The sequence below is a fragment of the Suricata suricatta genome, chromosome X (genome assembly GCF_006229205.1).
Source record: "Suricata suricatta isolate VVHF042 chromosome X, meerkat_22Aug2017_6uvM2_HiC, whole genome shotgun sequence".
Classification (NCBI taxonomy): Eukaryota; Metazoa; Chordata; class Mammalia; order Carnivora; family Herpestidae; genus Suricata; species Suricata suricatta.
In genome coordinates, this window is record NC_043717.1 from 73273537 (window position 1) to 73301427 (window position 27891).

Here is a 27891-nt window from a genome sequence, read left to right on the forward strand (position 1 = left end):
TTTTTTATGGTTTTTATTTTATTTTTGAGAGACAGGGACAGTGCAAGCAGGGGACGGTCAGAGAGAGGGAGACACAGAATCCGAAACAGGCTCCAGGCTCTGAGCTAGCTGTCAGCACAGAGCCCGACGCGGGGCTCAAACCCACGAATCGTGAGATCATGACCTGAGCCGAAGCCGGACCCTTAACTGACTGAACCACCCAGGTGCCCCTAAATAAACCTACGTTTTAAATGCAAAGTAATGGACAGGGAAACAATTCCAAATAGTATTTTCCTTTGGTGACTACACATCATAGGTGATGTACAATTTTGCTTTTAATGAGATACTATGTTAGTCCTGTGTCTGATGCTGTCTACATTGGAAGGGTGAGAAATAGGAAACTGTTCTAAATGAACACCTAAGATCTATTTTGGATAATCCTAACTAATTATTTGATCTGTTTCACTGTTGAGATATTCCACATGAATAGATACCATAAATGCTAAATATTAACTAAAGTGAATTGATGTCACTCTTCTCCACCTGTTAAAATGTTTTTTCCATTGATCATATTTTACCCACGTCCCACCTTGAAGAAATTTACAGGTAGACCTTTTCATCAGTGTAATCAGAGTTTCAATCTTATTTTGAGGTTCCATAAATAATACTAATAAAACCTTTTTTAATGATCCTCAGGTGAATATTTTATTAACATTATTGAGAGATACTTTACATACAATAAACAACACCTATTTCCAGTGTATAATTTGATGAGTTTTGACAGATGTATATACAACCATGAAACCACAATTTAAATAGAGCATTTCACGGGCACCTGGGCGGCTCAGTCGGTTAAGCATCCGACTTCAACTCAGGTCATGATCTCACAGCTTATGAGTTTGGGCTCCACACACACAAAAAAATAGAACATTTCCATCAATCCAAAATGTTTCCTATGCCCTTTTGTGCAATCCCCCCATCACACTGGACCTAGGCGACCACTGATTTGCTTTCCATCATTAGAGATTAGCTTTGCCTTTTCTTAACCTTTGTATAAATGGGATCATACAGTATGTACCTTTTTTTGTGACTTCTTTCCAAGGTGAATCCATTTTAAATGAAGTAATGAATCTCTACCTTATCACATCCAGGTTTTCATGTAGAGAATTTTCTTAAGCTGTGAAGTCCATTATTTATTTTTTAAATGTTCTTTAATGTTTATTTTTGAGACAGAGACAGAGCACGAGTGGGGGAGGGGCCGAGAGAGAGGGGGACACAGAATCTGAAACAGGCTCCAGGCTCCGACCTGTCAGCACAGAGCTCGACACAGGGCTCAAACCCAGGAATCATGAGATCATGACCTGAGCCAAATTTGGAGGCTTAACCAACTGAGCCACCCAGGCGCCCATGTGGAGCCCTTTATATAGACATCATCCCTATACATTAGTTGAGTTAGAGTCTTTGGTTTTAGGGTAGATTGAACTTAAAATTAACATTACAGTTGTCCAGAGCCACGGAGAGAAATAACAGCTTTTACTTAGGTGTTTTCATTAATGTGTCAGTTTTCAGACACCCCCACTCTCGTGTGTGTTCTCCACTTCTCTACTCACATGTGCACTCTTGCTCTCTCAAAAATAAATAAACATAAAAAAATTTTTTTAAAGAGTGCTTGGGTGGCTGAGTCTGTTAGGTGTCTGACTTCAGCTCAGGTCATGACCTCACAGTTAGTGGGTTCTTTTCCTTTGTCTCTGCCTCTGCTGTGTGCTCTCTCTCTCAAAATAAATTAAAATAAACTTTAAAATATATATATATAATTCCATTCATATTAAATATAATATTATGATATAGAGTGTCTGATGGGTTGAGGAAGCAAAATGATGAAGGTTTTAAGAATGATCTAATATTTAAAGATTAAAAACTAAAACACCATCTGTGTGTAAAAATCTCAATGACCAGAACACCAAAATAGCTATAATTCACCTATCTTTGGCCCTTTTTTTATGTTTTTTATTTATTTTTGAGAGACAGAGAGAGACTGTGCGAGCAGGGGAGGTTCAGAGAGAGAGGGAGATACAGAATCTGAAGCAGGCTCCAGGCTCTGAGCTAGCTGTCAGCACAGAGCCTGATGCGGGGCTCGAATCCACAAACCATGGGTACATGACCTGAGCTGAAGTCGGACACTTAACCTATTGAGACACCCAGGCACCTCGAATTGAGACGCTTTAAAAGAGCCTTTAAAAAAGCATGCCAATGGCATACAAAGTGGCACATAGGTAGCACATATTTAATGGTGAAAGAGTAAATGATTTTCTCCTAAGATCAAGAATAAGACAAGAACATTTACTCTCGTCAATTTTCTTTTTTTTAATTTTTTTAAATTTATTTTTGAGAGACAGAGAGAGACAGCACGAGCAGGGGAGGGTCAGAGAGAGGGAGACACATAATCTGAAGCAGGCTCCAGGCTCTGAGCTAGCTGTCAGCACAGAGCCCGATGTGGGGCTCAAACCCGTGAACCATGAGATCATGACATGAGCCAAAGCAGCACTTAACTGACTGAGCCACCCAGGTGCCCCTCTGTTGCACTTTTATAATAGAGGCAAATCACAAGGAAAGAGACTTATACACAATAGTTAATTACTACACCCCCAAATTTCTGATGGATCGGTGCTGAGCAGGAAGGAAGTCATTCTCGGTGGTCTTTTAGAGCTCTTTGCCTAATAGCATTGTTCTGTTCAAAATACTAATGAATAATTGGATCAGTGGTTTTCAACTTTTTTTGAGGTCCTGGAAAATTCTGGACTCCTCCTCATACTGATATACACAAAGTGTTATGTATAGTTTTAGATAAATTAGACTCTCTGAATCCAAGATTAAGAGCTAGTGACTTAGGGTATAACACAAAAGGCACACTTACTAAATCTGTGGATGCCTTCCTTCTGGGGGGAATGGTTACGATGTTATATGACTCAAAATGATCTCCATAGCCTGGAAGCTGAGCTGAAATCAATAGGAATGCAGGGAAAAGACTGGATTTAAATTTATAAAGTACAGGGGCGCCTGGGTGGCTCAGTGGGTTAAGCGTCCAACTCTTGATTTTGGTTCAGGTCATTATCTCTTGAGTTTGAGCCCCGTGTCTCACTCTGCACTGATGGTTTGAAACCTGCTTGGGTTTCTCTCTCTCTTTGTCCTTCCCCTACTTGTGCCCTCTCTCTCTCAAAATAAATAAACCTTATAAAAAATATGGAGAGTACATGTTGTCCATGCAGAAACCTTAGCTGGGCAAAGTTGGGTTGTAGGTGAGGTTAATTTGAAGTGGTATCTTTGGATCTCTCCTTTTAGTACCCTTCCTGGCCAACTGGCGTCTTATTTTCTAGACACCCAGGACTTTCATGCACCTACTAGCTCAGCGAACCACTTAGCTCTGCATCCCTCAGGCAGAATTCATTGCTAGGACCTACCTCTACAGTTGACATCATTAAAAAAAAAAAAGCAGCTGTTCTGTGACCTGTTCTTGTCTAGTGAACATGATCTTTTATCACCCAGTGATGTCTCTTGAGTTGATAATGAGTTAGCTCTCTTTTGAGTATTTACCTTTTAGAAAGGGACTCTTCAACACATATAATTCCTTAATCCAAAGAGTCTAAAAGTAGGGGCACCTGGGTGGCTCAGTTGGTTGAATGTTGGACTCTTGGTTTTGGCTCAGGTCATGATCTCATGGTTTCATGGGTTTGAGCCCTGCATAGAGCTCTGTGTCGGTAGTGTGGAGCCTGCTTGGGATTCTCTCTTTCTCCCCCTCTCTGCCCTCTCCCACTGGCTCTGTCTCTGGCTCTCTCTAAATAAATAAACTTAAAAAGTCCAAATGGTGGGAAAAGAGTTTAAATCGCAGAATTTCATGCACTGAAACAATACAGAGGGGAGAGATTTCTGGGAAAAGGAGTCTTCTCAGCCCATCTCACATCAAACCATGTGGGTTAACCATCTACTATATTTTCAGTAAATTAAAAAGAAATTAATGTTTATTTTATTTTTGAGAGACAGAGACAGAGCAGTGGAGAAAGAGAGGGAGACACCGAATCTGAAGCAGGCTCCAGGCTCTGAGCTGTCAGCACAGCGCCTGATATGGGGCTTGAACCCATGAACCGTGAGATCCTGACCTGAGCTGAAAATTTTTCACTAAATTTTACTTGGGCAGGAAAATGGGCTCATATTGAAGGGCTTTCCAATAAGGGAACAGAACAAAGGTGGATCAGAAAATAAGTAATTGAGGGGTCTGGATGGCTCAGTCAGTTGAGCATCCGACTTCGGCCCTGGTCACGATCTCATGATTCGTGAGTTCGAGCCCCGCATCAGGCTCTGTGCTGACAGCCTGGAGCCTGGAGCGTCCTTCGGATTCTGTGTCTCTCTCTCTCTTTCTCTGCCCCTCCTCAGCTCATTCTCTCTCTCTCTCTCTCTCTCTCTCTCTCTCTCTCTCTCTCTCTCTCTGTCAGAAATAAATAAAAGCTTTAAACATTTAAAGAAAAAAAAGAAAATAAGTAATGGAATAGATCATTACCCAAACATTCTGATTACAAGTCAGCCAAATTATTTCAGCCTAATTCTCAGAGAGGGTACTACCAGATTTATTTTGCTGGAGGTCATTAAAATTTAAGTGGGTGGTCCCAATAAAATCCCAAAGCAGCCTTGGGTTACTTAATCACTTTGCACTACCCAAAAAGATTTCCAGGGACTTTTCTCCTCTGTTTCTGCATTTAGTAACTAAGATATGCTCAAGTCAACAGAACAGCTTTTTGGTTATAGGTCCTTCGTCTCCTCAAATTCATGTTTATTCAGTCACCTATTGGGTATTTATTGAATGGCTACTATGAACCAGATACACCAGTTGGTGATCCAATGATGAGCAGAAGCAGAGCAAGCTCTTGTCCCTGAGGAGTTCACAGCGTGGCTAACTTGGACCAGTTCCCGCACATGATCACCGGCAGCGTGCTGACCGCAGGCGAGGAAGGCTGGGCTTCCTCCTGCACTGGAGAGGGCTTCCAAATTACGTTGCGAGTGGTCTATGAAAAAGGGACTACAGTAATTTTTGCCCAATAGCTAAGAAATCATGTATATGGATATCTCCAGTGTCCTTCAGAGTACCAGGTGGCCTTTACCCCCAATATTATATGCTGAGAAGTTAATATTTGAAGCTCTTTTAAGTTTTAAATGCTTTTTTTGTTTTTTCTTTGTTTTTTGAGAGAGAGAAAGAGCTGGGGAGGGGCAGAGACACAGAATCTGAAGAAGCAGGCTTCAGGCTCTGAGCCATCAGCACAGAGCCTGACCCGGGGCTTGAACTCAACCGAACTGAGAGACTGTGACCTGAGCAGAAGTCGGACGCTTAACTGACTGAGCCAACCAGGCACCCAATATTTGCAGTTCTTACACTGGCCTCTGTGTAACTCAGGTCTGATGAACTTTCAGTAAGGAAAGCTGGAAGAGCTAGAAGGGAGCTTTGAGATAATAGCACTTGACTTTTTTCAACTGCAGCACCCCTGAGGGTAGTAACACATACAATGTGTGTTATTGTGATGGCCTATGATGGGGTGGAGGTGGAAGACAATACAGAATTATTTTCTGGGTTGAGGAGGCAGGAAGGGGTAAATGTTGTTTTAAAAAGCTGGACCAATCTGGGACACCTAGGTGGCCCAATCGGTTGAGGATCGGACTTCCACTCAGGTCATGATTTCATGGTTTGAGTTCGAGCCCCCACGTCAGTCTCTGTGCTGACAGCCGGGAGCCTGCTTTGAATCCTGTGTCTCCCTCTCTTTCTGCTCTACCTCTCCTTGCACTCTGTCTCTCAAAATGAATAAATGGTAAGTTTTTTTTTAAAGCTGGATCATTCCTTCTTATCGGCACCTGCTCCCCAGAGTAGACTGAAGAGAGAGAAAATAATCTGCATGAGATTATACAAAACCAAGACTAGATCCCAAATTCTGATTCCCAGTGTAATATTCTTTCAACTGCAACAAACTACAATGTAAATGAAACAAACTCAAAGCTTTTTAATTTTTTTAATGTTTATTTATTTTTGAGAGAGAGAGCACCAGTGGGGAAGGGGCAGAGAGAGCGAGACACACAGACACAGAATCTGAAACAGACTCCAGACTCTGAGCTGTCAGCACAGGGGACTGATGCGGGGCTCGAACTCCCAAAACATGAGATCATGGCCTGAGTTGAAGTTGGACGCCCAACCGAGTCACCCAGGCACCCCCAAACCCAAAATTTTAGTAAGAAAAAGATCATTTTACAATGTCTATGTGCTGGAAAACGGGTTAGAGCATCTCATGAAATGTTCAAATCAATCAATATTCACTAATCTTGTCTTTGATGTGTTGGTTTCAAAAAACGCAAAACAAAGAATTAGAGATGTTAATGTTAAGGTTCCAGGAAACCAAAAACAAACCACCAAATAATGAAAAGCAAAGCATAGGGGTGGGGGAGCAGGGGGAAGGTGTTACAACTAACAGGTTATTATCAAAATGTCACAGTACTTTCCATTTGGTCCAGTTTTTGAATAGAGGCATAAAGAAAATGGGCCAGGATCCAGGAAAGGTAGATTCCTCTAGCTCTGGGTTATCTTCTCAACTATACAATGGAGATGATTTTTGCTTTCTTAAAGACTGCAGTGGAGAATGGATTATAAATATTTATAAACTATACAGTGTGGTAGAACTATACTGTTGTAGAAACCACATTCCCTGATAAGTGGTTCAATATTATTTTTTTTCCCTCATGACCGAGGAATCAACCTTTTGGGGAATCACAGAACCCTTCGAGGATTTGATGAAACCTACAGAACCCTTTTCACAGAAAAATGCATAATTTTCTGCAGTAGGCCTGTGAGGCTCAAGCCTTAGAACCCAAAGCAAGGAGCCCATCAGATTTGCTCAGAGTGACCTGGGAGCCCTACAGTGTTAATAGGTCATGGAAACAGAAAACAACAGGCACAGCCATGTAATGAATTCACTGTAGTTGGTATAGTTAAGAAATTGGGAAATTAAAACAACGGGTCATACACTGCTGTGTCAAAGATTATGAAGTAAAATGCTAATTTACTTTGAATATCATAAGAATTCAAATTGCGAATTCAAAGATACTTAGAATTTTTCCACCGTTCCTATTTCCCCACACCTTTCAACTTCTTTTCAGTTAAGCTTTCATTTTAAATCCTTATCTTCCTTCAGTTCATTTGGAAGTGACTGTAAAACTTTCTGACCTTGAATCGGCTTCACCTCTGGTGGGTTTCCTTTATGAACAGATAACAATGTGATCCATATCCAATGCCCTTAACATCCTTAGTTTACACAAATCAGTGATTTATTGTTAACAAGACACTTCACTTAAAATGCCAATAGCCTACAAATTAACTGAGGCTCGGTTCCGGTTCCATCTGTTTCTTACTAAAGAACGAAGATCAGTTTTCTTTCACACCCACAAAGCCTACTACCTCAGACTGATAAAGTCAGCATTTACGAAGAAGAAGAAGAGTAAACGCCTCCAGACCTGACAGGCCCGATTAGACACCACCTTACTCTCTGATCATGCTAAAAATTGGAAAGAAATTATTTCCCTGGTCATCATTGCTAACCTTGGCATTCAACAAACAAAAGTTTAGTTCCTTAAGAAGAGGACTTCCTGATTAATATTTGTAAAGATCAGTACTCATGATATACGTACAGGTTTTGCATATTAACAACACGGAACACATTGACACAACTCATTTTAGCTACTGGATTGTTATGTCTCTGATCCCAAATTAATCCAAGTTTGTGCGCTCACCGGGATCCCTTATTTCAAGCAATATTTGCAGCATTAAGATTCAAAATAAAAAAATAATTTGAAGAGCCACTTGGGAGTTCATTAGAGTTTATGACTGGTAATCATTTGTCTCCCTAAATTGAGCTCAAGGTTCCACTTATTTTCTTTTGCTTCATATTTAATTGGCAATTCAGAAGATTACTATTTTTGAAGATTTTAGTGGCAGTTCAAACTTCACTAATATTATTAAGGACTTAAGAGCTGGCAAAAACTAAGAAATATCTTGAAGGATTTTATGGCTTGCATGAGTTCCTAACAGATCTCAAAGAAAAACTGGGAGATTCTCACACCATTTTATTTTTGGTTTTTGAAATACAAATCCGAATCCATTTTTGTTACATATCATGGTAACAAGCTTAACATTTCTTTGCAATACAGGATGATGACTTAATATACGTACTTTCAAACTTCCTTCTTAAAAACAATACATTTTATTTTGGAAGTGTTTATTAAAAAGATGCATGGGTACACAGGCTGTTATTTTTCATTATTTTAGTGTTTATGAATTCTGAACTCAGGTAGCATGCCTCCGACAAAAAATTTGGTCCTTTAAAATATATAGGTATTCTTCCTGTAAGAAAAATAAAGTTGCAGCACATGTTGTGAAAAACAGAAATATGTGGTATAAGCTTCTGAGTGGGCTTGAAAGACAAGTCAGGATGTGTTTCGACCAGACAGGGGGAACATGCGAGAACCTCCCTAGGAACACGTGGCGGGACAAATGGCCTGGTGCTACCAGGATTGTTCTGCCTCACAGGGGACTTGAGGGTGCCAAATACTCACAACAGCCACAGAATCACTTACTCGAAATTAACCAAGATTCAGTACAGAATCAGACGCAACAATAGAAGAACAATCTCAATAGTGAATTGATGCCTGGAAAGCAATTTGCAAACTTGGACCAAACACCTCAGCAGGAACGACATTCAACAGGTTTATAGGACACGCTGAAGACAAGAAAAGACCTCTGTCACCCGCAGATGGTGCTTTGGGCACGAGTCGTTCGCTTCCCAGGCACTGGGGACAAGCACGAGACGCACACAGGAAGAATGAATCTCAGCTGCTTAACTCTCCACCATCCTCTTGAGTATTAAACCCAGGCCACCTTTGGCCACTTGCAGGGGTGTCTTTTCTTCTTTGTTCTCAATGTAAATACTTGCTCCTTGGGACACCAGCAGTTTTGCTTCTTCCACTCTCTCCTCATCACAGGCTAAGTGTCTGGAATTGAGGACCACAAAGATCGATTACTCCCTACCAACTCCATGTAACAACGAGGATTTCCTGACACCTGGTCTGAACTGCATTAGGTAGGATACTATGAGGGTATTTAATCAGGAAAGGAAAACCAATTTGCCTGGGAAGGACTGCTTGTAAATTAAAACTCAGTGGAATGGCCTCATAGTACCCAATAACAAATCATAATTCTGGACACATAGGGATCGAAACGCCAGCCTAGGAGCAACTTCCATATCTTATGCAGATTAGGGCGTTTTTAAAAATTTTTATTTATTAAAAAAATTTTTTAAGGCTTATTCATTTTTTAGAGACAGAGAGAGACAGAGGACAAGTGAGGGAGGGCAGAGAAAGAGGGAGACACGGAATCGGAAGCAGGCTCCAGGCTCTCAGCTGTCAGCACAGAGCCAGATGCGGGGCCTGAACCCAGTCTCCTGAGATCATGACCTAAGCTGAAGTCGGATGCTTAACTGACTGAGCCACCCAGGCGCTCCTGAGTTTTGGATGGTTTACACCGAATGTACACAGTGATTCAGGGTTAGGATTCAGAGAAGCCCCAATCCGTAATGGGTTAATACCAAGTTGTGTGGTTTAAATTTTTGGAAGAACCATTTAAAAGATTATACCTCATGTGGTCCTTATACCCACCTTGTAAGTCAGCATGGTACTACTGTCACCATTTTACAGTTGAAACTGTGACAGAGGTTAGAACCCTTGTCTATAATGACACGGCTGAGCAGTAAATGAGGGAAACTTCGTCAGGCACTTACAGTTTATCAGGCGGGGTGTCAGGCACTTCCCATGTTATTTTATTTAAGCCTCAAAACAATGTAGTGGGGAAGGAATTTTTATTCTCATATTATAGATGAGGAAATTAGGACTCAGGAAGGTTAAGTGACTTCTCCAAGTTACCTAATACAAGTGTTTGGTGTAGTTGGTTAAGTAGCTGAGCTTGAATTCAGTACATAGTCTCCAGCTATTCCTCAATCCGAGCCTCTTCCCAGGACCTTTTCCTGCCCAACTCTTCAGTTTCCTCCTCGTTATGGAGAAAAGAGCTAGAAATCGCAAGTCTTTCTAACACAGTCACTCAGGACTAAAGAAAAGATTTTTATTTATTTATTTTAAAAATGTTATTTATTTATTTATTTTGAGAGAGAGAGCGCTAGAGAGCAAGCGGGGGAGGGGCAGAGAGAGAGGGAGACAGAATCCCAAGCAGGCTCTGCACCATCAGTGCAGAGCCGCATGTGGGGCTCAAACCCAAGAACCATGAGATCATGACCCAAGCTGAAAGCAAGAGTTGGACGCTTAACTGACTGAGCCACTCAGATGCCCCAAGAAAAGACTTTTAAAACTGAGACTTAAGGGGCGCCTGGGTGGCTCAGACAGTTAAACGTCTGACTTTGGCTCAGGTCATGATTTCACCATTCATGAGTTTGAGCCCAGCATCGGGCTGCGTGCTGTCAGCAAGGAGCCTGCTTCAGATCCTCTCTGTCCCCCCGCCCCCGCCCCTCCCCTGCTCTCTCAAAAATAAACATTTAAAAAATATTTTTAAAAACTAAGAATTAAAAATTTTTAAAAAACTAAGAATTAAGAAAACAGTATCTCATTTTGGACTAAAAAGGAGACTCACAGAATTTCTGGATCAAAAAAGTCACCACCCAGTAGGGAAGGAAAGTAGCCAAGTACTGCAGAAAAAAATACCAAGGCAGAGGGCGGCCTCAGGTCACACATGCAAATTGATTCCAGATGGATTTGAGTTAAAAGAAGAACAGTAAGAATAACTGTCAACCAAAACCAATTTGAATGTTTAAAAAAGCCTACAATAAAATACAGATAAGTATTTAACTAATTTCAGGGTGACAAAGGACTTTCTGGTACTGACGGACGATGAATAGGTTTGACTACTTACAAGTTGAAAAACTTTTGTTCTTTTAAAGAATGAACATGGCCAGACAAACTGGGAAAGACCAGTTTCAACTAACATGGCAGGTTAACATTTTTAGTATGTCAATCAAGGGAGCTTAAAAAAGTCACTAAAAATAATTTAATTCCCCGAAAGCAAACAGAGAAAGGGACACAAAAAGTTACAAGTTAGAAAAGAAATCTAATTAGCTGTAGGCATTAAAAAACGTTTAACCTCACTGATAATGAAAACAATGTAAATGGTAACTCTGAAGTACCAGTTTGTCAGAACAAAGGGTATTTCCAGGGTCGGCGAGGGGCAATGAGCAGGCTGAAGCTGCTGCTGGGTGGGCATAATGATAGTCCCTCTGGAAGCAATCTGTCAATATACAGCAATCCTCTTAAAATGTGGCTATTTGTTGACTCAGCAATCCTACTTTTAAGAGTCTATACTAAGGTAACAATGAGCAAGAGGGCAAGAGATTTCTATATGAACTTGGTCAGTGGCATTATTTATATTCATGGAAAACTCAAAAAAAAGCTGAAATGTGCAGGAAGAATTGTGATTACATTTTGGCACATCCATAAAATAGAATTGCATACGGCCATTCAAAAACATTTTAAAAATAGCAACACTGGAAAATGCTCACGATATACTAGGAGGTTAAAAGGACAGGATATAATTACATACATAGTATTATCCCAATTTTGCAAAAAAAAAATTTCAATATACACATCTGTGTATAAAAGAATGGGAGGAAATATATAAAAAGTTACATTGGCAATTTTAATTTTCATCTTCACACTTCTGTGTACTTTCAACTTTTTTTGGTCATAAACATGTATTACATTTGCAAGCAGAATAAAAAAAAAACAATGTGTAAAAATTAGTGAATTAGTGCAAGAGCGCGAATGTCAAGGAGAATACAAATGACTGCTACTTGTCACTTACAGAGGAGTGTTACCCTCAGTGTCTTGGATATTTGTGGATGCTTTGTAGTACAGAAGGATATGAATCATCCTCAAGTTACCCTTGGCTGCCGCCCGGTGCATTGCTGTGGCCTCATAATGGTCCTTCGCATCAGGATTAGCCCCGCCTTCCAGTAACATGACGGCGATCTGGACCCAGGGAGAAGAAAACAATGCAGGCGTCCGTTAGTGGTGGTAGACAGCTTCAGAACTCAAAAACAGCAGCCAAGGAATGGAACTCTACCTCGTGTCTGTTTTTGGAAGCTGCGTAATGAAGGGGAGTACAGCCATTTTGGTTAACAGCATTCACTTGGGCACCTTTACCCAGAAGGGCTTTCACAATCTCATCCCGGCCAGCAGACGCAGCAATATGAAGTGGAGACCAACCTGCCTGTGAAAGAGGTAGGCAGCACAAACATCGGCGGGGTTGGGCAGAGGGAGGAAAGGCACAGGGATTGATACTAGCATTCAGTTACGGCTTACCAGAGCTGTGTGTGAACAGTTAAAAAAAATATTTTTCCCTCATTAAGCACTGCAGAAAATGGGGAGAGTGGATACATACAAGAGGGGAGAGAAATCACCTATAATCCCCTAACACAGAAATAATGACATATAATGTGTTTTCAAACTGGGATGGCAGGATATAGAGTTCTGTGAGTTTGCATTTCCCACAATGTCCACTTAGCGTTTTGTTGTGAGACTTTTGCATGTCATTCTTTGGATTCTTAACTTCATTGGTTAAGGGATTCGCTTCATTTTATTACAGGGATATTCGTACTGTATTCAACCATTAGTGCATTAAATTGTTTTTATTTCTTGGCTATTAGAAGTATTACTTTGGTGACTATTCTCAAAGAGGAATCTTTGCCTACAAAACATTTCCGTGCTTATTCTTTACAAGTTTTATCTTAATAGAACCAATATCATTACGGTAACTCTAACAACAACAAAAGGGTATCCAGGTATTCAGGCAATATTCACCAAAAAAAAACAACCCAAAAACCTACAACTTCCCAACATAATAAAAAGGATCTGTAGTGTTACAGACTTGATTTGCATGTTAACCTTAACTTCCAGGGTTTGAGTGGCAGAATGAACTTTCTAAATGAGGCAACCTCTAGTCCTGTGCGTGGTCACCAGGGCCCCTTTCTGTGACTGCCTAGTTGTAAAGGTTACAATTTTGTTTGTGAGCTTAATACTCAGTTTTCAGTGAACACCAGTCTGGAGGCTACAGATAACTCGGGCATGTATCAACCCTGCCTAGCCCTCACATCATCTTTATCATTCACAGGCACTCCAAGCTGCAGCAAGAATTCAACAATTTCGGTGTGTCCAGCTGAGCAGGCCCAATGCAATGCGGTTCTGCTGTCCTGCAGGGGAAACAGAGACGTGAGAAGATCAACATTCTTGAAGCGACATAAAAGGTGAGAATGCATAAAACTTAATATTGGGGCCAACAAAATATTGGGACCAGTTTGGAAACAAGAAGTAGAGAGCACTGGACCCTCAAGTAGGTAAGCTTCAACCATATTACTTATTGCTGTAAGAGACACCAAGGTTTTAGTAACAGGGAAGAGAATCCATTGACGGATGTAACTCTGTGCAGAATATAGCCATGAGCCATGAAAATGGCAGAGCATTAAACTGATTTCACGGTTTGGCAGAAATAGAGCTTTGCTTATTTACTGTTACATTATTTATGTACTTGTATGCTGGGGCACTGCACTAGGAGTTTTACAAGTATCATCTCGTTTAATCTCCATGATCCTGTACAGTGGACATGAGCCCCATTTTACAGATGAGGAAACTAAGAATCCTCAGGGTAAGAAACTTGTCCAAGGTCACACAGCTGGTAGTAGTAAATGGTGAAGCTGGGACACAAACCCCTGACACAGAAATTTCTAGATGCTTTGGAAAGAACAAACACATCTTTTTTTAAAAAATTATTATGTTTATATTTATTTTTGAGAGAGAGAGGGAGAGAGAGTGAGCGAGAGTGCAGGGGAGGGGCAGAGAGAGAGGGAGACACAGAATCTGAAGCAGGCTCCAGGCCCTGAGCGGGCAGCACAGAACCCAATGCCGGGCTCGAACTCACAAGCTGTGAGATCATGGCCTGAGTTGAAGTTGGACACTTAACTGACTAAGCCGCCGAGGCACCCCGAGAACAAATGACTCTTATGGAAAAGAAATGTCTATAAAACTAGTTGAGATTACCTACATAATCATTTAAAAAACAGACTACACACAAAATTAGACAGCAACATTGCTTTAAAAAAGAACAATAAGCTAGGAGTCAGTCATGTTTCTCAAAGAAAATTTCTTTTTGCATTTTGAGAGCTGTATTTCTCAGCTCTACAGAAAAGAATGTGGTATTTTAAACTTTATTACAAAATAAAGTCATGCAGATAAAAACAGAGGGAATAGAATAGAAACCCATATGCTTAGCACCTAGATTTAATATTTTGCCATATTTGCCTCATTTAGTTTCCTCCATGTTGTTTTGAAAAACAAATCCTAAATATCATGACTTTTCAACTCTAGACATTTCAGTATCTAAAGAAGGATGCTGTCCTACATAGCTATGAGACAATTATTACGCCTATAAAAATTGACACTAACTCCTTTATAACATCTAAAGCTCAGTTTGTATTCAAATTTCCCCAGGTGTCCCCCAAATGTTTTTTTAACAGCTGCCTTGTTTCAATGAGGCTCCAAAGCCCATAATTTGCATATGACTGTTGGTTCTTAAGTCTTTTGATGTTGAATAGCTTCCCTCTTTTTTATGCCACTGACTTGATGAATAGATTATTAAAACTTCATTTGACATTAAGTTGAATTAAAATTATTAAAAACGATCAGACCATAATGAAGGTAAATTAAATAAAGGTAAAGCCATTTTCAGGTTAAGCAATGAAGGAAAGTTCCAGAATAAAGTCTCCTAACTTCTACTCTCCCCAAAGACACAAAATGGGGATTGGCAAGTATGTGACACTGTCTCGCTAGTGCTTGGCAGGGTACCTGTCATGTAGAATGCAATCTATAACTATTTGTTGGCTTGCTGAGGTCACCGTGAATCTCTCTCTAGAAACTCAGGGTGAAAGCATGGGGGTCCTCTGAACTGAACAGAAGTCTGCCTAGGAATGCCCGTTCACCACCCAGGAAAATCCCACTCATCCTTCAAGGTCTAACCAACCTTCCCTCTCTCGCAAAACCCAACAACATTCACTCCTGTGAAGGAAACTGAATCAGGTCCTGCCATTCTGTGTTCTGAAATCACCACGTAAACTTCTCTTCTGAGTATTCGTAGGACAATTTGTTACCGGATACATGATCCAGGGTTACTGTATTAGCGTTTGCTTCTTCCACTCGACTGTATCCCCAGCTCTGGCACTTGATCTTGGCCAAAAGGCCGAGAAGCGATGACTTTATCCCCAACTCCTACCAAACTGCCCGCCACAGAATTGGCATTCGGTCACACGTGTTTCATTTTATACATTTACTAGAAAAAGTAAATAAACCCATTAAAAAAAAAAGCTCCCTCCCCACGGGTATCTCAGAGTGGGGATTTCTGAGAAACGCGGTAAACGTTATCCAAAATTCAGCGTGCTTAGTATGTGCTTCCTCCTCCCCCAAATATTTGAGGTTTGCGGAGCTAGCTCCTACCGCCCGATTCCGAGTCCTGAGGTGACCCCGGGGAAGGATGGGGCGGCGGGGGCGGGGATCTGGCCCTCACAGAACCAGGCTCCGTCTGGGCCAGGCCAGGCGGCCACGTTGGGCCTCGTCGACGCCGCAGCCTGCGGAGGGGCCCCAGCGCTGCTTTACCTGGTCGGTTCTAATCGCCAGGGATTTATCAGCCAGGATCCTTTCCTTCAGTTCCTCCAGCTTCCCGCTGTAGGCCAGGTTGCAGACCATTAGGTTAGATACACACCCCTCCATTTCGCTTTTCTAGGATCTCCGTGCAGCACCGAGCCCAAAAGACCGCCTCACGTCCCCAGCTTTGACTGCCAATCAAAAGAGCCGACAGAGTTCCACCAATCACAGATCTTCCTCGTGCCCTTGCTCTTTCCCACCGCGGGGCGCCTCTGGGAGTTGCAGTTCGAGCGCAATTCCGGGCGGGGAGGCGCCTTTGCGGTTGTCGCGGGCTCTGCCCCTAGCAGCGCGGAACTACAAGTCCCAGGTCCTTGCGGCCGCCGTAGTCAAGTGGCCGGTGGAATTGGCCCAGGATGACAGCTGGAGAATGGAGTCAGGTACGGGAGCGGCTTCTTGTGGAACCGGGGTGGGTGGTCGCTGTTGGGCCATTGAGTTGGCCACGAGAAAAGGGTGCGGGGTTCTGGCAAGAGAGTTATGGGAGCCTTAAGGTCCTGTCCCACGGAAGCCCTGTGACCTGCAGTGGCAGGCGGAAGGGACAACTCTAGGAGCGGAGGACTACCTCCTGAGCTTGTGCGGGTGGCTGTGGCTACCCTCCCCCTCTCTGCCGCCGCCGAAGGAGTGTAAAGAAGTAGGGGTTAATTATTCTGACATATCGGCAGAACGGCATCAGGGCAAAATTCTGTCACAGCAGTGATAGCATATGACTTCATAGTAAGGTGATGTGCCAGGGTGATGCCAAAGGCAGAGTGTGAGGCCATAGGGGCTACTTGATATCTAATTGACCTCGGTGAGTTCACAGCTTGGTGACATCACAACTAGATGAGAGTCTTGATACTGTGGTATGGCGTTGGCCTTTACTGTCCTGATAACAACAGTGGCATGGAGGCTTTGCTAGAAATATTAAGCTAATAGTGTTTCTATTTATGGAAATCCCAAATGGTGCCATAGCAGAAGAGATGCAAGGCTTATCCTTTATAGGGCATATCCAGGAGGGCATTGTGCCAAGACTAGGTAATAATAAGAATACACTCAAGAAAGAGACTGATTATGTTTGTATGTATCCTGTCATAGTGTAGAACAGAGCTTGGCAAACTTTCTGTGAGGGGCCAGATAGTAAATATTTTAGGTGTTGGAGGCCAAAAGGCAAAATTGAGGATAATTTCTAGGCACGTATGTAACAAGACAGAAAACACATTTCAACAAATGTTTGTTGATGAAATCCAAAAAATAAAATAATAGTTGAGTACTTTTATTGTAATACAGGACTACCAATGAGAATTCTTTTTTGGAGGGATAACATTTTGTTTAATGGTGGCTCACAGTCAGTGTTCCCCATTGGAAGAATCATGTCAAATGTTCATCTGTTAATGCTGATCTCTAATGAGATTTCTTATTTCATCTTTGTAAATGTCTCTTCACATTGATAGGTACTGCCAAATACTGATATCAACCGACAAACATATCCTTGTTAACTTTTATTTGATTTTTAAATTTCAGCATAGCTTTAGTTTTATAGAAAAGTTGCAAAGACAGCGCAGAATTCCTGTGTGCCCTTCACCCAGTCTCCCCTACTGTTCCTTTCCTAATTTTAAATGCTTTTTTGAAATATTTTTTACACAGCATAAAATTCACTCACTTCAAATGGACAATTAAATGATTTTTAGTAAAGTTACTAAAAGTTTTAGTGAAGTTACTTAGTAGTGCGGCCATCCCCATAATCTATTTTAGAACATCTTCACTCTCCCCGTAAGACCCTCCTCATACTTATTTATCGTTAATCCTTATTCCCACTCCCAGCCCCAGGTAACCACTAATCCCACTTTATCTCTCTATAAGTTTGCCTATTTGTGAGATTTCATATAAATAAAATCATACAATATGTGGTCTTTCATGCCTGGCTTCTTTCACCGAGCATAATATTTTTAAGGTTCATCCATATTGTAGCTTGTATCAATACTTCATTACTTTTTATTGCCAAATAGTATTCGATTTTATGGCTATGTATGACATATTTTGTCTGTCTACTTACCAGTTAGTAGTTTGTTTCCAGTTGTTGGGTATTATGACTAATGCTGCTAAGAACATTTATGTGCAAGTCTCCCTGTGGACATATGTTTTTATTTCTTTAAATTTTTTTTAAACATTTATTTACTATTGAGAGACAGAGAAAGACAGAGCATGAGCATGGGAGGGGGAGAGAGAGGGGGAGACACAGAATCCAAAGCAGGATCCAGGCTCCGAGCTGTCAGCACAGAGTTGGACACAGAGCTCGAACTCACGGACTGGGAGATCATGACCTGAGCCAAAGTCAGACGCTTAACCGACTGAGCCACCCAGGTGCTTCTGTATGTTTTCATTTCTTGTTTGTAGATACCTAAGGGAAGGGTGGAATTACTAGAACATATGGCAAATTTACATTTAACTTTTTAAGAAACTGCAAAACTGTTTTTCAAAGTGGCAGCACTATTTTGTTTTTCCCCCAGCAATGAATGAGGGTTTCTGTTTCTCCAAATCCTTGTCAACAGTTGTTATTGTCTGTCTTTTTACTATAGCCATTTTAAACGGGTATCAAATGATAACTCATCGTGGTTATAATTTGTATTTCCTTAATAACTAATGATGATGCGCATCATTTTATGTGCTTCTGAGTCAGTTGTGTACCTTCTTTGGTGAAATGTCTGTTCATATATTTTTTTCCATTTTTGAGTTGAGTTATGATCTTTATTATCTTTTTATTGTTGCGTTGTAAGAATTGTTGATATATTCTAAATACAGGTCCCTGCCAGGTAGATGGTACATGGATATTTTCTTCTTGTCCATTACTTGTCTTTTCATTTTCTTAATGGTGTCTTTTGAAGTGCAGATGTTTTGAATTTTGGTGAGATCCAATTTATATTTTTTTCTTTTGTAGGCCATGCTTTCGGTGTTGTGCGTTTTTAAAAAATTTTTTTAAATTATTAATGTAATTTTGAGTTGTGTTGTGTTGCCATCACTGCAGTCTTACCTGAGAGATTTCTATCCCCCCAGAAAGAAACTTCATGCTCATTTTCAGTCACTCCCCATTTCTACTCCCCGCCTTAGGCAGCCAATACTTTCTTTTTCTATAGATTTTCTTTTTCTGGGTTTTCACATGAACAGAATGACACAGGTGTGGTCTTTTGTGTCTGTCTTCTTCAACTTAGCATGTTTTTGGCATGTATCCAAATTTTAGTATTTATCAGTAACTCAGTCTTTTTTATGGTTGAATAATATTCCAGTGTATGGCTCTACAACATTTCATGTTTTCATCAGTTGATGAGAACTTGGGTGGGTTCTACCTTTTTGTTTTTATGAATAATGCTTCCCTGTGAACATCCATGTGCAAGTTTCTGTGCAGACATGTTTTCATTTCTCTTGGTACATATCTAGGAGTAGAATTGCTGGGCCACAAGGCAACTCCATTTAACTTTGTGAGGAACTGCCAAACTATTTTCTACAACAGTCACACCATTTTACATTCCCACCAGCAATGCATGAGGCTTTTAGTTTCTCTGTATCTTTACCAATACTTGTTAATGCCCACCTTTTTTATTATAGCCATTCTAGTGGGTGTGAAGTGGTATCTCATTGTGATGTTGTTTTGACTTGTGACAGCAGGGGAGGTATATAAAGCACGTTGACATTACTTTTGATTCAAACGATGTTAGTTGTTGAAATGACTTTCCTGCAGTGTAAGTTTCACAAAGAAGCACTATTTGCCTTGTTATTTTAGAGTGAATTAATTAAGGAACATTATCAAATCTTCAGCAAAAACTCGCTTCCAGAACAATTCAGTGTTTGATAATAGTGGTTGACGGCAGTTTTCCCAGCTGTTAAAAATGTAAAAATCATTACTACCTTGTTTACCATAGAAAAAAACACGAGTGGACTTCATTTAGCCTGCCAGATGCAGTTTGCTGATGGGCTGGTGTGGAGTGAAAGTGTCCTGTATATAGCAGGTGTTCAGTAAATGTTTATCTTGTTGATTATAGAGTACAGCAGGCTTGTTGTATGGCATTCACACAGGATTGAATATAGTAACATTTTACCTTAACAATACATCAAGGAATTGGAATACATTGCTAAAAACAGCTGGAAAAACAACTCAAAGTACCTCTCCAACTGAGTGACTTGTTTCTGTAATCTTTTATAGATGATGTGCTGTACTTTTATTTTATTTATTCTTATTTCTTTTCTTTTTTTATTTTGATACAACATGGCAGTTAACTTTAAATTCTGAGTCCCTTCAGGCTAAGGGTAAGGTATCCCTTGACTTTCTGAAAGCTGAAAGACAAAGGGATATATAAGGGAGAAGGTCTCTATTGTCTCTGGGCCCCGAGTTATGAGTTATGGAAGAACAATGTGGTTCCTGTTTATCTATCAGGAGTCAAAGTCGCCCCCTGTTGGGACTGACTCCCTTGCTGCTCATATGATTGAATGTCTCCTACTGCCTTTTCTACTGGTCAACTAGATTGTAGGCCCTAAAACAAACCAAGTTCATCTTCTGGACTTAACAATGTTAATAATAACTAACATTTATAGACCACATGTCAATTATTGGTTATCTCATTTAATCCTTCACAACAACCCTATGAGGGAAGTACTCTTGTCCCTCCAGTCCCTACCAATTTAAATATGAGAACGCTGGTTCAGAGAACTACTATAATCTAACATATCTAAGGCCACACAATTCAGTAAAAGTTAGAGCTAAAATTGAAATCCAGAACTATTCTAACCCAAAACCCTAGCACTTAACCACTGCAACATACTACTTGGTATTGCTGAAGATGAAATTATGTATTAATGATAACCTCAAATAATGCAATACTAATTCCTGCAGCTCTTTGCGCTGTATCTCTGCCTCTGATTGTAGGGAAATGACATGGTTTTCATGCTCTAGAGCAATGCTGTTGTATAGAACTGTTTGTTATGATGAAAAAGTTCTGTGTCTATGCTCTTCTGGTATGGTAGTGCTAACTTTAAAACTGACAGTTATTTTAACAGCAAAAATGGGTTTATTCAGCAATAGCAGAGAATCACAATTCAGGACATGCAAGCTACTGCAAAACCATAGGCAAGTTTGGAGAACAAAGGAGAGGAAGACTTTTTTCTAGAGGAAAGGGGGCAGTTGGTAGAAGTGATTCTAAATTTTTAAAAATTTTTATTTATTTTTGAGAGAGAGCGTGAACTGGCGGGGAGCAAAGAGAGAGGGAGACACGGAATCTGAAGCAGCTTCAGGCTCTGAGCTGTCAGCACAGTGCCTGAAACAGGACTCGAACTAACAACAAACCTGAACCAAAGTTGGCCACTTAACCAAGCTACCCAGGCACCCCAGCAGGAGCTGGTCTAAGCAAAAAGTCCATTGGAGTTGTGACAGTCCCTCATTGGCTGGTCCAGTTTTACCTAAGGCGAAAATCTTTCTTCCTCCTGCTGGGATAGTAACATTTAGGGCTTTTTTTCTGTTGGGAATACAAGATAGGTCTCTTCCTTTTGGGGGTCTGCGATTAACAAGCTTCCCCTTCTGGCCTCTTGACTCCATTTTATTGATGTTTCTCTTTATTAATTTTTACAATTGCCACTATTCACATTGAGCACTTGAAATGTGTCTAGGAACTAAATTTTAAATTTTATTTAATTTTAATTATTTTAAATGTAAACAGCTTCGTGTGGCTAATGGTTATCATTTTGGACAGTGCCGAGAGAGCCAATTTCCCTCCAGGTGCTCCTTTCTAATTAGAAAGGTGATAAGTATCATGAAATATTTTACTCAGGGCAAATATTCTTTTTATAGCACAGCTGCAAATGAAAATATTATATAGTGCAGCAAACCTGAGGACACCTTACACAGTGGTGAATGCAAATCCATTAATGGTATAATAGTCTCAGGGATATGCTCTGGGGTATCCCGAATGACACTCCTCTGTCCCTACCACTTACTGGATAAAGTTTGAACAACTGGTGTGAAGATACCTCGCAATTCACTTTTTATTGTTTGAAGATGTAATTTGTCTATGTGGCTTATTGCAAGCATAATTGCCACTTGCCTGGTTTAAGAGGAGATATTTTAATCTGTGGCTCTAATATTTAAAAATTTTTTAATGTTTATTTATTTTTAAGAGATAAAGAGAAAGTGTGAGTGGAGGAGGGGCAGAGAGAGAGAGACAGAGAGAGAGAGAGGGAGAAAGAATCCAAAGCTGGCTCCAGGCTCTGAGCTGTCAGCACAGAGCCTGATGCTGGACTTGAACCCACAGACTCACGAAATCATGACCTGAGCTGAAGTCAGATGCTTAACTGACTGAGGCACCCATGCAACCCTAATATTTTTTAAGCACATATTTTGATCTTACCGATAAATGTCTTTGGTATTGCATGTTGCTGGCCTATATAAACCTTCCCCATTTGAAAAAACATTTTATTTATTTATTTCTTGGCTTTTAGCTTCCACTTTGTTTCTGAATTATTTGCCTTCTAAGTGGTTTAACTTTTTATTATCAATAATAAGAGACTCACAGGTTGTGAAAATATTAAAAAAGTCTCCATATGCTTTTCATCCAGTTTATTGTGCACATTTTTATATAATCATAATACAATATGAAAAGCAGGAAATTGACATTGGAATGATGTGTGTGTACAGTCTTGTGTTACATTATCACATGAGTGGATCTGTGTAACCATCACAGCAATCAAGATACAGAAATATTCCATCATTAGAAAGCTGCCCTTTTACAGTCACACCTACCACTTAACTTCCATCATCGGTACCCCTGACAAATATTACTTTGTTTTCCTTCTCTATTAATTTTGTAATTTTGTGAATGTTATGTAAATGGAATCATCAAATAGGAAACTTTTCCAATTTTTTTACTGCATAAAAATGACCTTCAGACCCACCCAAGTTGATAGGTGTATCTATCGTTTTGTTTTTGTTGTTGTTGTTGTTGTTAAGAAATATTCCATGCTTTGGATATACTAAAATTAGGGTTAAATTGAACCCTTCTATTGAGGGACATTTTGATTTCCAGTTTGGGGCTATTACTAATAAAATCGCTATGAACACTTGAGTATAGGATTTTGTGTGGACCTAAATTTTCATTTCTGTGGTGTAAATGCCCAGCAGAGCAATTGCTGGGTCATGTGGTAAGTATATGTTTAGGTTTTAAAGAAACTGACAGACTATTTTTCCAGAGTGGCTATACCATTTTACATTCCTGCCAGCAATGTGTGAGAGTTCCAGTTTCTCTCCATCCTTGCCAGTAGTGGTATGGTCATCGTTTTTATTTGAGCCATTCTGATAGGTGCATAGTGATTGATACCTTATGATTTTATTTGAATGTTTCTAATTTTAGTATATGTGCTGCCAAAGCGAGCACTATTTGAGTGTTTCTAATGGCTAATGATAGTAAACATTTTTTATGTGTTTATTTGCCGTCCCTGTATCTTCTTCCATAAAATGTTTCTTCATGTACTTTGCCCATTTTCTAATTGCATTGTTTGTTTTTTTTTAACTGTTGTGTTTTGAGAGTTCTTTGTGTAGTTTAGGTATAAGTGCTTGGTCATATATGTAATTTGCAAGTATTCTATAGCAGTCGGTGGCTTGTCTTTTCATTCTATGAATAGGGTTTTTTACAGAGCAAGAGCATAATTGTGGTGATGTCCAATTCATAGATTTTTCTTCTTTTATGGATTGTGCTTTTGTTGTTATGCCTAACTCTTCATTAAGCCCTGTATCTCAAAGTTTTTTTCCTAGATTTTTTCTAAAAGATTTATAGTTACATTTTACATTTTAAGGCCATGATCCATTTTTGGGTAATTTTTATATAAAGTGTGAGATTTGAGTTGAGATGAGTTTTTTTCATGTTTATTTTCGAGAGAGAGAGAGAGAGAGAGAGCGAGAGAGAGCACGAGCAAGGGAGGGGCAGAGAGAGTGGGAGACAGAGGATCTGAAGCAGGCTCTGTACTGACAGCAGAGAGCCTGATGTGGGGCTCAAGCTCTTAACCATGAGATCATGACTTTAACTGAAGTTGGACATTTAACTGACTGAGCCACCCAGGTACTGAGATTAATACTCTAAACTATGGCTTTTCAATTGCTTCAGTTTCATTGAATTGCTTTTGTACCATAATAAAAAAAATGAGTATGCTGAATTTGAATAGGCCTATTTCTGGGTTTTCTGTTCTGATTCACGTGTCTGTCTATGTGCCTGCATGTCAATGTGTCTGTACTCTGCTGTACCCCAGAGTCTTAATTACTATAGCTGTATAATAAGTTTAAAAGTCAGGTAGAGGGGCGCCTGGGTGGCTCAGTTGGTTAAGCATCCAACTTTGGCTCAGGTCATGATCTCACAGTCAGTGAGTTCGAGCCCCATGTCAGGCTTCGTGCTGACAGGTCACCTTGGAGCCTGCTTCAGATTCTGTGTCTCCCTCTCTCTCTGACCCTCCCCCATTCATGCTCTGTCTGTCTCTGTCTCTCAAAAAATGAATAAATGTTAAATAAAATGTTGAGTAGAGTGATTCCTCCTACTTTATTATTTTTTCAATATTGTTGGTTTCTTTTCCTGTTCCTATACATTTTAGAATAATCTTGCCTATATCTAAAATTTTTTTTTGCTAGGATGTTGATAGGAATTTTATTAGACCTGTATATCAGTTTGGGGAGAGATGACATCTTTACTGTGTTGAGACTTCCAATCCGTGAACAGTGAATATCTCTCCATTTATTTAGATTTTCTTTCATTTCTTTTATCAGCATTGTGTCATTCTCAGCATTGTATAGTTTACAGTATACAAGTCCTGTACATGATTTTTGAGCATGATAACTAACTACTTAATTTAGGTGAGTGACTCTTAATAGTATTGTATTTTGAATTTTGGTTTCCATGTGTCCATTGCTAGTATATAGTAATGCAGATGATTTTTTGTATGATAAGCTTGTATCCTGCAATGTTGCTGAATTTGCACACTCTGTTCTAGGGGGTTGTTTTTGTTTATTTGTTTATTTGTTTTGGTCAATTTGTTGGAATTTTCTTTGTAGACTATCTTGTCATCTGCAAATATGGGCAATAATATTTCTTCCTTTTTACTCAATGGCTTTTTTTCCCCCTTATTGTTCTGTCTAGAACTTCTAGGATTGGGTTGAATACCAGTGGTGAAAGCTGAATCCTTGCCTTATTCCCAATCTTAAGGAAGCGGTCAGTTTCTCATCATTAAGTATGATGTTAGCCATAAGGTTTTTGAGGGGTTTTTTTTTTTTGGTAGACATTCTTTCTAAAGTTGAGGTGATTCCTCTTCAATTTCTAGTTTTCTGAGGATTTTTATCATGAATGAGTGTTGAATTTTGTTAAACAGCCTTTTCTGTATGAGATGATATAACCATATTATTTTTCTTATTTAGTCTTAATATGGTGGACTATACAGATTGATTTTCAAATACTGAACCAGCTTTGTATCCCTGGAATAAACCCACTGGTCATATAGTGTGTAAATTTGTTTATATATTGCTGAATTCTATTTGCCAGTATTTTGTTAAGGATTTGTGCGTGTGTATTCATGAATGATGTTGACTTGTTATTTAATTTTTTGTGCTGTCTTTGTCTGATTTTAGTACCAATGAAATGTTGGCCTTATAAGAGTTGGGAAGTAGTCACTCTTCTATTTTCTGGAAGAGATTGTGTAGTATCAGTATGAATTTTCCTTTAAGTGGTTGGTGGAATTCTGCAGTGTGACCATCTGGACCCAGAGGTTTCTTTTTCTGGAGCTTTAAAAGTGCAGATTCAATTTCCATAATAGTTATAGGGCTACTCAAATGATCTGTTTCATATTGGGTGAGTATGTATTTACATTTTTCAAGGAATTGGTCCCATCTATCTAAATTGTGAAATTTCTATGTGTAAATTTGTTTGTAGTATGCCCTTATTATCATTTTGGAGTTTGCAGGGTCTCCAGTGATATCCCCTGTCTCATTCTGATATTAATTTGTGTCTTCTCTCTTTTTGAATTTGTCACTCTTGCTAGGGGGTTATCTCTTTTATTGATCTTTTCAAAGAGTCAGCTCTTTATTTCATTGATTTTCTGTATTGATTTCTAGTTTTCAATCTTATTGATTTCTGCTCTTATCTATTATTTCCTTCCTTTTGCTTTCTTTGGGTTTATTTTGTACTTCTTTTTCTGGTTTTTCGAGGTGGGAAATTATATTTTTTAATTTGAGACTCTTCCTCCTTTCTAAAGCAAGCATTTAATGCTATCAATTTCCCACTCAGCAGTGGTTTTAGCTGCACATGTCACATATTTTTATTGTGGTAAAAAGTACATAATATGAGATCCACCCTCTTAACAAATTTTTAAGTGTACATTACAATATTGTTAACTATAGGCATGACGTTGTATGGAAGATATTTAGAACTTTTTCATCTTGCATGACTGAAACTGTATACCCTTTGAACAGCAACTCCCCATTTCTCCCTACACCCAACCCCTGGAAACCACTGTTCTACTTTTATTTCTTTGAGTTTGACTACTTTAGATACCTCATGTAAATGGAATGATGCAGTATTTGATCTTCTGTGCCTGGCTTATTTTACCTAGCATAATATCAAGGTTCATCTATGTTATAGCATGTGACAAGATTTCTATATACAGCAGAATAATATTCTATTGTACGTATATACCGCATTTTTTAATCCATTCATCTATTGAGGGACATTTAGGTTCTTTATACCTCTTGGCTATTGTGGATAATGCTGCAGTGAACATGGCAGTGCAAATGTCTTTTCAAGATTCTGATCTTAGTTCTTTTGGATAAATACCCAGAAATGGGATTGCTGGATCACATGGTAGTTCCAGTTTTGATTTCTTGAGGAGCTGCCATAGGGTTTTACATAGCAGCCATTCCATTTGTTCATTCCCACCAACAGTGTACGAGGTTTCCAGTTTCCCCACATCCTCACCAGTATTAGTTATTCTGTATTTTTTTTATACTGGTCATCCTAATAAGTATGAGGTGATTTTGCATTGCGGTTTTGATTTGCATTTCCCTGACAATTAGCAGTGTAGTTTTCATTTGCATGTCCCTGACAATTAGTAATGTAGAGGATCTTTTCATATGCCTGTTGGCTATTTGTATGTCTTCTTTGGAAAAATGTCTTTCCAAATCTTTTGCTCAATGTTAAATAAAGTTATTTAGGTATTTTGTTTTTGTTTTTGCTTTTGAGTTGTAGGAATTCCTTACATATTTTGGATATTAACCAATTATCAGATACCTGGTTTGAATATATTTTCTTCTACCCATAGGTTGCCTTTTCATTCTGTTGATTGTTTTCTTTGCTGAATAGAAGCTTTTAGGTTTGGTGTAGTCCCACCCATCTGATTTTGCTTTGGTTGCCTTGCCTTTTTTTTTCCCTTAGTGTCATATTCAAGAAGTTCTTGCCAAGACTAATGTCATGAAGATTTGCCCTGCTTTCTTTGATGCATTTTATAGTTTTAGAGCTTATGTTGAAGCCTTTAATTTTGAGTTGATTTTTGTGTATAGTGTAATGTAAGGGCCCAATTTTTTTTGGATGTGAATGTTATTTTCCCAACACTGTTTGTCATAGAGACTGTCCTTTCTTCATTGTGTACTCTTGGAATGCTTGTCAAAGGTCATTTGACCATATATGTGTGAGTTTATTTCTGGGCACTAAGTTCTATTCCATTAGTCTATGTGTCTGTCTTTTTGCCAGTACCATATTGTTTTGATTGCTGTAACTTAACGTATTTTGAAATTAGGAAATGTGTGGCCTCTAGCTTTGTTTTTCTTTCTCAAGAGTCTTTTGTCTATTGAGGTCCTTTGTGATTTTATATGCATTTTAGGATTATTTTTCTATTTCTGTAATAAATGCCACCAGGATTTTGATAGGGATCACATTCATTGTGTAGATTGATTTTGATAGTGTGGAAATTTGCACAATATTGTCTTCTAATCCATGAATATGGGATGTCTTGCAATTTATTTGGGCCTTTAAATTCCTTTCAGCAGTGTAATTTCTTTATAGACATGTAATTTACATGACTGTCACCTCTTTGGTTAAATCT

At 39.4% G+C, this 27891-nt stretch overlaps 2 protein-coding genes across 3 annotated transcripts in view; one reads left to right on the top strand and one right to left on the bottom strand.

Moving 5' to 3' along the window:
- Positions 1-8107: 8107 nt before the first annotated feature.
- Positions 8108-16355, bottom strand: PSMD10 (proteasome 26S subunit, non-ATPase 10). 2 transcript variants are annotated; one of them, XM_029931107.1, is made up of 5 exons: positions 15760-16340; positions 13209-13307; positions 12182-12328; positions 11921-12087; positions 8108-9051 (listed from the first exon to the last, which is right to left on the bottom strand). In XM_029931107.1, the coding sequence occupies exons 1-5, from the start codon at positions 15871-15873 to the stop codon at positions 8898-8900; spliced, it is 681 nt and encodes a 226-aa protein (XP_029786967.1). In that variant the 5' UTR covers positions 15874-16340; the 3' UTR covers positions 8108-8897. The 2 variants fall into 2 exon arrangements, with proteins under 2 accessions (XP_029786967.1, XP_029786968.1); XM_029931108.1 differs by having other exon boundaries at positions 8963-9051; positions 12000-12087; positions 15760-16355.
- Positions 15986-27891, top strand: part of ATG4A (autophagy related 4A cysteine peptidase) — a 70612-nt gene continuing 58706 nt past the window's right edge. Inside the window, exon 1 of the mRNA XM_029931104.1 lies at positions 15986-16184. Coding sequence (XP_029786964.1) covers positions 16175-16184 — 10 coding nt within the window. The 5' untranslated portion in view covers positions 15986-16174. The remainder of the gene's footprint in view (positions 16185-27891) is intronic.

What these genes read in the sequence shown, in the direction of transcription:
- PSMD10 (XM_029931107.1), bottom strand. Translation starts at nt 15,873, where the DNA reads ATGGAGGGGTGTGTATCTAACCTAATGGTCTGCAACCTGGCCTACAGC. An exon ending in CTTCCAAAAACAGACACGAG is followed by an intron (nt 12,088 to 12,181) that starts GTAGAGTTCCAT and finishes CCCTGGGTCCAG; the next exon opens with ATCGCCGTCATGTTACTGGA. An exon ending in ACTGAGGGTAACACTCCTCT is followed by an intron (nt 9,052 to 11,920) that starts GTAAGTGACAAG and finishes CCTCAATTCCAG; the next exon opens with ACACTTAGCCTGTGATGAGG.